Source organism: Scylla paramamosain, chromosome 25 (genome assembly GCF_035594125.1).
Source record: "Scylla paramamosain isolate STU-SP2022 chromosome 25, ASM3559412v1, whole genome shotgun sequence".
In the NCBI taxonomy this organism is placed as follows: Eukaryota; Metazoa; Arthropoda; class Malacostraca; order Decapoda; family Portunidae; genus Scylla; species Scylla paramamosain.
The window spans coordinates 6,582,501-6,593,493 of NC_087175.1; the positions used below are offsets into that span (position 1 = coordinate 6,582,501).

General features: G+C 41.5%; 1 protein-coding gene across 7 annotated transcripts in view; it reads right to left on the reverse strand.

Moving 5' to 3' along the window:
* Window positions 1-10,854, reverse strand: part of LOC135113178 (GATOR complex protein Iml1-like) — an 81,721-nt gene extending 70,867 nt beyond the window's left edge. For 6 of the 7 annotated variants that reach the window (XM_064028283.1, XM_064028286.1, XM_064028285.1 and 3 more), the window contains exons 1-4: window positions 6,606-10,854; window positions 4,963-5,192; window positions 4,267-4,410; window positions 1,768-1,937 (exon numbers count right to left, since the gene is read on the reverse strand). In XM_064028283.1, coding sequence (XP_063884353.1) covers window positions 1,768-1,937; window positions 4,267-4,410; window positions 4,963-5,005 — 357 coding nt within the window. In that variant the 5' untranslated portion in view covers window positions 5,006-5,192; window positions 6,606-10,854. Of the gene's footprint in view, window positions 1-1,767; window positions 1,938-4,266; window positions 4,411-4,962; window positions 5,193-6,601 lie in introns of all 7 variants that reach the window. The other variant, XM_064028282.1, reaches the window with a different exon arrangement.
* Between the last annotated feature and the right edge of the window lie 139 nt (window positions 10,855-10,993).

The following is a 10,993-nucleotide window of genomic DNA, read 5'->3' on the forward strand; positions in this document are numbered from 1 at the left end:
AGTCTCATTGGCAGAGCCTTACATCATAGTTTCCCCCCTATGCTCCTTCTCTTATCTTCCTCATTCCCCTATCCTTCCCTTCATCCTATACCCCTTCCAACCAGGGAGGAGAGACTGGGGGTGTACTTCCCCTCTTCCCTTGTTCATCCCTTGCCCTCTTATCCTCCTCTCCCTCCCTCCTCCCTACTCTCTCTCTCTCTCTCTCTCTCTCTCTCTCCCTCTCTCTCTCTCTCTCTCTACCCAGGAAGGGGAGCCAGTGTGGGGGGTATAGTTCCCCCCCTCCTCCCTGGTTCATTCCTTGCACTCTTACCCTCCTCTCCTTCCCTCCTCCCTACATCTCTCTCTCTCTCTCTCTCTCTCTCTCTCTCTCTCTCTCTCTCTCACACACACACACACACACACACACACACCTAGTTGTGGTTTACGGGAGGGGAATAAGTGTGTGTGTGTGTGTGTGTGTGTGTGTGTGTGTGTGTGTGTGTGTGTGTGTGTGTGTGTGTGTGTGTGTGTGTGTGTGTGTGTGTGTGTGTGTGTGTGTGTGTGTGTGTGTGTGTGTGTGTGTGTGTGTGTGTGTGTGTGTGTGTGTGTGTGTGTGTGTGTGTGTGTGTGTGTGTGCTGATGCAGCTGGAAAGGTTGTCTTATGACAATGATTAGTGGACATGTGTATTACTTTTTTTTTTACATGTGTGTGTATATGTGTATATAGGGGAGAGAGAGAGAGAGAGAGAGAGAGAGAGAGAGAGAGGAGAGAGAGAGAGAGAGAGAGAGAGAGAGAGAGAGAGAGAGAGAGAGAGAGAGAGAGAGAGAGAGAGAGAGAGAGAGAGAGAGAGAGAGAGAGAGAGGTTATAGTATTAGAAATTAGGTAAGTTACCACTTGCTGGCCTATGCCATATATGAGCAATGTGCATTTTCAAGCATCTGGAGCAAAGTGGCTAAACTTAGTTCTGATCCTGAGAATTTAACTTACGTCATCCTAACAGGGATGACATAAGCAAAATTCTCAGGATCAGTATTCAGGATAGCTTGAAAAGTTAGATATAAAAAAGGGATAGGAAGAAATTAATTTTCAAATAGAGCGGTGGATGAATGAAATAAACTCAGTAATCAGATTGCTAGGGCTAAGCTATTGGGGAGCTTTAGAAGATTAAACAAATTTATGGATGGGAATAACAGATGGAGATAAGTAGGTATGTTTACTACTACTATGTGTAGGCCTGATGGCTTCTTGCAGCTTCCCTTATGTTTTTATGCTCCTGCAACCAGTTATCAATCACAACAAGAGTATGGAATTGTGGTAGAACTGCAAAGGAAGGGAGTCACAAAGAAAGATGCAAGGGACAAAGCCCCATTACAAATACCATAGCTACTAACAACATCCACTACCTCCTCCTCTTCCTGCTGCCACACCACAGACACTGACCAGATCACCTACCTGCACCTCATCCTACCACAAACACCATTAGTCTTCTTTTTTGGAAATTTCCCTAAAGTCAGTTGGTGCCATGTATTAGTCTCCCCCAGTTGACTCTGTCCCTTGCATCTTTCTTTGTGACTCCCTTCCTTTGCAGTTCTACCACAATTCCATCTCTCCTCATATCCCAAACACCACCTCTTCTCCTTTCACTGTTTCCCTAGAGTGAGGGGGTCAGCACCAAGTTCAGCTCCTCCAGTTGTTTCTATCCATTGCATCTTTCTCTGCGACTCCCATCCTTCATCTAAAACAATTCCACCCCTCCACCCACCACAGCAACCACACCCACCACCCACCATGTGCATCTTGAGCCTCCACATGTCAGAGCGGCCAAGGTACTGGTCCTTGAATGTTAGCTCCACCAGCTCCAGTGCCACCGCCTTGGGCTCCACTGTGTTCACAATGACATCCTTGTAGTTGCGCAGCTGGAAGGTGGCGGCGATGCTCTGCTCGATGCTAATGGTGTCTGTGGGGGGAATGGAAGGCAGGGTGTGGGTGATTTATTTCTGGTGTGTTTATCTATTGGCCTTGATGTTTACTTTTTTAGTTGGGCAGTTGGAAGGTGGTGGTGATGCTCTGCTTGGTGGTAATGGTGTCTGTGGGAGGAGAGGGAAGAAAAGGGGTGAGGGTGTGGGTGATTCTTATTTCTGGTGAGTTTATCTATTGATGTTGATGTTCATACTATGGTTTTAATATTCCTGACATCTCAATTGCTTATGGTTTCTAGAGTATATTTTTGTATTCAGCCACCAATGGGACTCAGTGTTGGCATATATAAATGACGGTTTGAAGCATCTGTGTCCAGTCTGTCCATGGCTACCCTAGAGACAATAAATGGGAGTGCCCTGTTGACTGATTGTTCATTGTGGACCCAACACGTGGTGACAAGGAAGGGATCTGGTCATGGCACTTACCAAGCCCCTGCCTTTACACAACACTGGGAGATGGTGACTGATGTGGGGACCATGGAAGCCTGCCCTACCAACCTGGAGAAGTTTTCAAAGCCTGTTTGAACAATTCCTGGTGGCTGAATACATGAATACACTTTTTTGTTTTGTTTTTGTGTTTCTGGCACACTGAGTGTATGTTATGAGGTATTTGCACAATGGTTTTTATATTCCTTGTATTTCTATTGCTTGTGACTCTGATATACATATTGTGGGATTTATATTGCTGACATCTCTATCTCTTGTGATTTCTATATTCATACAATGTTTTATTTTCTGTATTTTTTGTTCATTGATTATCTTCTATGATTCTGATATCCATACTATGGTTTTAATATTATTAACATGTCTCTTATGATTTCTATATTCATACTTTTTTTTTTTTTAGTGCACTATCTCATGACTTTTATTTTAACACTTTTATTTTGTTGTATTTCTATATAGTGAGTTTTTGATTCTTGTACTAATACAAGATTTTATTTTTAAGTGCACTGAACATCTCATGGTTTTGATAATCTCTTTTTTTGGGGAAGTATTTTAAGTATATTAAAGTTATGATTTCTGGTGCTCATACAAGTTTTCTTTTTATTTATTTGTAGTGCCCTGAGTTTATGATTACTATATTCATTTTTTTTTGGTACAAATGTAAAAAATGAATCAGGCTCACAAGAAAGAAAAAAATGGAAAAATATATAACATGAAAAATAACAAAATAAATCAGACAAAATAAATAAATCAGAAAAAAATATAACATTAAAAATGACAAAATAAATAAAATAAAATAAAAAAAATGGAAAATACATTAAAACAATGAAACACTAGAAATACTGTATTTGACAGCTTATAAGACATATGGGCTTATAAGATGCAACTCAGTTTGGGCAGGCATTGAAAAATAATTAATTAATTACTTGATTAATTAATTGATAAATAAATAGGTAGGTTTAAGCTCTGAATATGAAGTGAAGGGTTTCACCTGATATTTGAAGCTCTCTCATATGTATTTAGATCCTAATTTGATACTAGTATTTCACATTTAAAAAAAAAAAAAACATGATATTTGGTAGGACCTACCAACACTGGTCCTTACACCAATCCTGCTATGAGACTTAAACAAATATGCCGTAGGCAGTGACATTGTTAGAGCCCTGAGGGGTAATAAAGTTTATTTGATGCTCCCTTCACTTATAAAATCTCTTCTTTCATTAGCTGATAACCTATTTTCTAAAAAACAGCAATAGTTTCTCATTAGCTTCAAGTTTTGTTGAACATGTATGCAAGGTAAGAATGTTAAAAGATAGGCACAATTTCAGCTGTATGAAGGAATAATGGCATCATACTAAGGAATGCAGTGAATTTTGTGTGTTGCCAGGTTTGATGTGTAACTGACCATGAATTTGTTTTGGTACATGCAATGTAAGTATCGTCACCTAATTTCTCCCTGAGTGGTGTCATTCTATGTAAATCACTGGTAAGTACGACCTGTTATACATTGTTACCTTGCAAAAAAAAAAAAAAAAAAAAAAAAAAAAAAAAAAAAAAAAAGTTCTTTTTGTGGTGTAGGAGCAATCATCACTTTGTTTACACGTTTGAAGATGTTTGGGGTTTGATGTAAGGGCCACTGTTGCCAAAGACTTACCACTAGTCACTGCCCCAAACCTGAACCTTGGCTTTGTAAGATGCAGGCTCACTTTCTGACTTTTTTTGCGAAAAAAAGGTGCATCTTTTTAAGCCATCAAATACAGTAACAAACACAAAAAAAATCAACAACTGCAATATAGATTCCAGCCCTATCATTTCACTACCACTTAACTTACAAGCCAAACACAAGACACCAGATGTCATTACCCTTCTGGAGGCTGATGTCCTCAAGGGTGGAGGGGATCTTGAGGAGCAGGCGCGGCAGGTCATCCTCGGGGTGGTAGATCTCAATGACATCCCCTGCCTTCACTTCTGGCCCAAGGTCCTTCACGTTCACCAGCAGGTCCTCCTCTGTTGGGTAGTGGTAGGGGTTAGGTTAGGCTAGATTAGGAAATGTAATGTGGTGTGTGTGTGTGTGTGTGTGTGTGTGTGTGTGTGTGTGTGTGTGTGTGTGTGTGTGTGTGTGTGTGTGTGTGTGTGTGTGTGTGTGTGTGTGTGTGTGTGTCAGCAGGTCCTATTTTTGGGGGAAAGTGGTGGGTGTTTGGTTGTTTGATTAGATATTGTAATGTGCTGTGATGTGTGTGTGTGTGTGTGTGTGTGTGTGTGTGTGTGTGTGTGTGTGTGTGTGTGTGTGTGTGTGTGTGTGTGTGTGTGTGTGTGTGTGTGTGTGTGTGTGTGTGTGTGTGCATTATTCTTCTGGTAAAAAATATAAACAAAGTAAGAAAGTAAAGAAAATAAAAATAAACTAAACCTAACCTAATGTATCTTTTGGGTGAAAATGGACTAAGCATTATCCTTCAGGTGATAGACTGAAAAAAAAAAAAGCAAGAGAGTAAAGAAAAGAGAATCTAAATCCACACTAATGTCATTTCAGTATCAACATTTTCTTCCCTGAACACCAACCCCTGTAGGTCTTCTGGTGACTCTGCAGCTTCAGCTTGTTCATGGTGGCAGATGTGGCATGACATGGGGTGCTAACTCATGCCAGTGTGGTGGGCTGCAAGCTGTGTGGTGCGGTGTGTGGTGTGGTGAGCCAAAACTAGACCTCCTGTCCTCCCATCACATCCTGGAGCACCACGGCCTGCCTTGAGCGCTGTCCCGTTCTGCTCTACAGCCACACCTGCACTCAAGGCCTGGTGGAACAAATAAGGGATTCTGAAAAATTACCTTAGCTTACTCTGAGACTCTTCAATTCTGGGCAAAAATGTGATGCTTTCTCAAGTCACAATGTACACAATGAAGGTTTTGAGTTAACTTGTTGAGGCATGGCAATGAAGGAGTCAGCTGTGAAAGAATAAAATTAATAAAAATCTAATGTTAGGATTAATTTGGTTTACCAAGCCCTCAGATGAAGACACAAATGTTACCTTAATACTATTCCAAAAGATGTGCTGATTACAAACATTAACATGTGTTGATGTGGTGGTGGCAGGCTGCCTGGACCTGCGTCCTGCAGGCAAGTTGCCTTTTATGCATTTTCCTTGCAGTGTTACTATGTTGGGCAAGCAAGGATACACTCTCTCTCACTCTCTCTCTCCCTCTCTGGGCATAGTGTATGTGTGTGTATCCTCTCTCTCTCTCTCTCTCTCTCTCTCTCTCTCTCTCTCTCTCTCTCTCTCTCTCTCTCTCTCTCTCTCTCTTTCCAGATAAGAGATATGATCACTTTTGTCACCAGATGGGCATAGTGTGTGTGTGTGTGTGTGTGTGTGTGTGTGTGTGTCCCCTCTCTCTCTCTCTCTCTCTCTCTCTCTCTCTTAACGATCTCTTGTTGAGAGAGAGAGAGAGAGAGAGAGAGAGAGAGAGAGAGAGAGAGAGAGAGAGAGAGAGAGAGAGAGAGAGAGAGAGAGAGAGAGAGAGAGAGAGAGAGAGAGAGAGAGAGAGAGAGAGAGAGAGAGAGAGAGAGAGAGAACCCTCGCTCCCCCAATGTGGTAAACACTGCAAAGAAAATGCATAACTGGCAATTCACACATGCAGGACGCGGGCCCAACCACACGGATCACACATCAACACAGGTGCCAATATTGTTACAAGTCAGCATTACCGGTACACTTCCCTTCACTTCAGTTTATCTTCAGAACAGTAAAAGAGGCTCGGGACATAATTATTCAAAGGGCTGCCTCTTTGTGTATCTCTCTTGACGTTGTTGAATATTATTAAAAGAACATGAGCATTTTCATTGTGGACTAAGTTAGTCTTAGATTAATCCAGTTAGTTTATTTCATTACAAATCTCTTCATTGTGTAGGTCAAGACTGAAAAAAAATGACCAGGAAAAAAAATCAATTCAAATTAGTAGGCCAGCGTTACTTCTACGCCGATACAAGGACTACAGGGTACACTCTCCAGCAGTGTTCACTGATGATAACGATGCCATCACAAAAACCTCATCTCCTTTGGGAGTCAAAAAACACTAATTTCCCAGTGTCTTTAACAGCTCAGATTTAATGATTATTTATATCAATAATGTTATTACACTGGTTAAATTTGCGATTAAACTATTCTAGTGTTACTGAGAAACTTGGTAAATTAAAAGCCAGACATACCTACCCCACCCTCTTAACGGCAGGGACTCCAATGTTTACTTTCCGAGGTGGCTCGATTGATCTTGATCTTGACCTTACAGGAGGCTCAGGATTCCTCCCAAGCCTTTGCATCGGCACTACTGTAGAGGAAAAAAGAACGACAAACAGAAAATGGCATACAGAGTCATACAGCATCAATCACACCACTAGTTCCTACATCTGGCACGCCACATTTTCTCCAGGAACTCTTTCACAGCCTCAATCATCCTTTCATTCGTTTCCCCACAGTCTCAGCAGCATCACCATCCATTCCCTTCCTGTCTTCTCCACTCTAGCATGTCCCAATTCCCTCAGCACCATTTGCATAATCTCATCCCCGTCTCTGGCATGCTTCACACACTCCAGCACCACATGCTCCATCCTCTCATCTTCTCCCGTGTCACACATCTGGCACACTTTCCTGCGAGACTGACCATCTGTAACTGCATTTACATCCATACACTGTGCCTTCGCTCAGAAGAGATCACCACCCAAGCCTGCCTCATACCACTTTTCATACATTGGGACCCTTTTCTCTATATACCACTCCATAGTATTCTCATGTTCCATCTTATTTTCCCATTCACTCACTCCCCACATGCTTCACCACTCTATCTCATTTTTCCACTTTCTTACATCCCATTCTAAACCCTCTCCATTTCTGACAATCATATTCCAGTCACTCAATATGCTTCCCCTCGGACCACTGAAAAGCCCAGCCACTCTTTACTATCATCTTAACACACTTCTTCCCCCACCTGCTACTCCTGACATTCCACAGAAACACCTTTCTCACTAGTCTCGCATCATCCATCCTCTTTAATATAGCTTTGTACCTCAAGGTTGCTTTTGCATGTTTCTCTCGAAAAGTACTCTAACCCATGTCCCCTCTAAGGCCTCTATCGCTGCATACCTTAGTGCATTATGCCATCCTTGCTACTCTATCCTGTCCTACTTCTAACTTTTCTAATTCATTCTCATTCAACACAATCATATCCATACCATATATTATGCTCGGAACAGCCACACACTTTCAAACTTCTCGCAGCACGTCATATTTATTCGCCCTCATCATTGCTGCACTTCCTAGAAGACCCACCCACTGGTTCACCATGCCTATCTTTTCATTCTTTGCCTTCACACAGCCATTCAGACTCATCCACATTCCCAGGTAATTGTATTCATCTGTCTGTTGCAACTCATTCCCTCCTAGACTCCACGCTGAATTTTTCTCATCCTCTAACCTATTCACTTCGAGTTGCTGTTCAGGGAATGTTGCTTTTGAAACGGCGTTCCTCAGTTGTCTTTTCTCGTAGTCTGGGTTTTCTGTTTCTTTTTCTTCTTTCTTATTATCCGAAATTTATGCACTGTTCTCTTTGTTTCCTCTCTTTTTCTTCTCTTATTATCCGAAATTTATGCACTGTTCTCTGTTTCTTCAGTACATTTATTTTCAGACAGGAATGCCCCTATAATGTCTTTTTCTTCTCTATATCGTTGTTGTATTCTTACATTTATTTATATTTTTTTACAATAAATATTTAACACACACACACACACACACACACAACCTCATAATTGTGTGTTTCAAGTGATGAAAGCGGTCTTATTTATTTTTTACAGTAAATATTTCACACACACACACACACACACACACACACATAATTGTTTCAAGTGATGAAAACGGTCTTATTTTTTTTTACGCAGTTCTTTCTTACGGTCGATATTATACAATATCGACAATGGCAGAAAATATAGTTTTGAATTAGTTTGCTAATAGTTCCTGTATTTATCATTTTAATGCCCATCCATCTCATTTTTTTTTCTTTATCCACAATTTCCTTTATCATATTTCTTTAGCCTCTAAACGAGTCCAAATGTGGGAGCAAATCACCAAATGGATTATATTAAATGGCCCACAAACCCCAACACTAATGTGCTTGCTTCCAGAGACTATTGAGACTATTGAGTACGAGTTAATTTATTTTTAAAGCAAGAGCTGGTTTTTTTTTTCATTGTTTCCTAGAGCAACAAAGTACGTTTCAAAATTTTTTCGTGCAAGGTACTCCTAAACTGTCATTTTTTTTTTAGCTAGTTTTCAGACAATCTTCCAGCACATGCCTAGCAAAAGCAATAATGTTGTAAACCTGCCCCCTCCCCCACACACACACAGCCTGCATTTCCTGGAAATGGAGGCTCGTTGGTCTTACTCTAGGTTTGGTGTCAGTAAATGTGAGGCTACTTTACTCACAAGCCTGATTTTCCTTGGAATGACTACTGCTTCTATGTCAAAGACCCGTCTTTGTGTGCTGAGCGCATAACAGAGGTGATAGTGTCTGGAATGGAGGCATACATTCCTTACTCTTTCTCGACCTAAACCTTCCAAACCATGGTTTAACACAGCTTGTTCTCGTGCTATACATGATAGAGAGGTGGCCCACAAAAGGTACTTAAGCCTTCCATCACCAGAATCTCATGCACTTTATATTTCTGCCCAGAACCGTGCCAAGTCTGTTCTCCAACTAGCCAAAAACTCCTTCATTAACAGTGTCAAAAATCTTTCAAGATCTAACTCCTCTCATGACTTCTGGCATCTAGCCAAAAATATCTCCAATAACTTTGCTGCTTCTTCTTTCTCTCCTTTATTTCAACCAGATGGCACCACTGCTATCACATCTATTTCTAAAGCTGAACTCTTTGTTCAGACCTTTGCTAAAAACTCTACCTTGGACAATTCTGGGCTTGTTCCTCCCTCTCCTCCACCCTCTGACTACTTCATGCTACCTATTAAAATTCTTTGCAATGATATTCTCCTAAACCCTCAGAAGGCTTACGGACCTGATGGGGCAACTCCTATTGTTTTCTGAAACTGTGCCTCCAAGCTTGCACCTTGCCCAGTCACTCTCTTTCAGCTGTCTGTCAACATCTACCTTTCCTTCTTGCTGGAAGTTTTAGTTTGTTCCTAAAAAGGGTGACGTTCTAATCCCTCAAACTACTGTCCTATTGCTTTAATTTCCTGCATATCTTAAAGTTTCTTAATCTATCCTCAACAGGAAGATTCTTAAACATCTACCACTGAACATCCTTGGTCTGTCCTTTCTTATAATCTAAACTGGAAACGTCGCATATCTCTAACTAAAACAGCTTCTATGAAGTTAGGTGTTCTGAGACGTCTCCATTTTTTCTCACCCCCCAGCTGCTAACTCTGTACAAGGCCCTTATCTATCCATGTATAGATAATGCTTCCCACATCTGAGGGGGCTGGTTCCACTCGTACCACTTTTCTAGACAAGTTGGAATCAAAAGCTTTGTACAAGGCCCTTATCTATCCATGTATAGATAATGCTTCCCACATCTGAGGGGGCTGGTTCCACTCGTACCACTTTTCTAGACAAGTTGGAATCAAAAGCTTTGTCTCAAACTCCTCTCTTCTGACCGTCTTCAGTATCCCTCTCATCGCCGCAATGTTGCATCTCTAGCCATCTTCTACCACTATTTTCACGCTAACAGCTATTCTGATCTTGCCAACTGCATGCCTCCCCTCCTCCCACGGCCTCGCTGCACAAGACTTTCTTCTTTCTCTCACCCCTATTCTGTCATCTCTAAAGCAAGAGTTAACCAGTACTCCCAATCATTCATCCCTTTCTCTGGTAAACTCTGGAACTCCCTGCTTGCTTCTGTATTTCCACCTTCCTATGATTTGAATTCCTTCAAGATGGAGGTCTCAAGACACTCGTCTTTCAATTTTTGACTACAGTTTTGGACCCTTTTCTGGGACTGGCATCTCAGTGGGTTTTTCTTATTGTATTTTTGTTGCCCTTGGCCAGTGTCCCTCCTACATAACACAGTACCCTAGGCTGGACACACTTGGGCACACACATTCATCCAACACCTGTGCAGATACGGGGCAGTTACAAGGCACAGTTAAGAAAGCAATGTCTCAAACCGAGTCTTGCACACATCAAATGCATGTCCTTGCTCCCTTGCCTTCAGTCACAATCAGATTTGTCCTTACTCCCTTACCTTCAGTCAGAATCAGTCTTCAAACTCCTCTATCCTCAAGGCCTGACTCAAACTTTCCTGCCCACACCAATAAAAGGGAGGGAGTCAACCAACACACCCCCAAGCAGCCACACATACACAGATTACATTACTCATATTATATTCCACTTCCTAACACTAAACCTTTAAATTTTTTTTAGTTGCCACCAATCCTTCACTGATCCCACATATAAAATTGAAATTTAACGAGAGAGAGAGAGATTAAAAGGTATATGGAGCCTACAACATGCCTGACAAACATATACGCATGCATATATACACGAGCGCGCGCACACTCCACCCATCAACACTTGGACAAAGAGCAGAAACAATGAA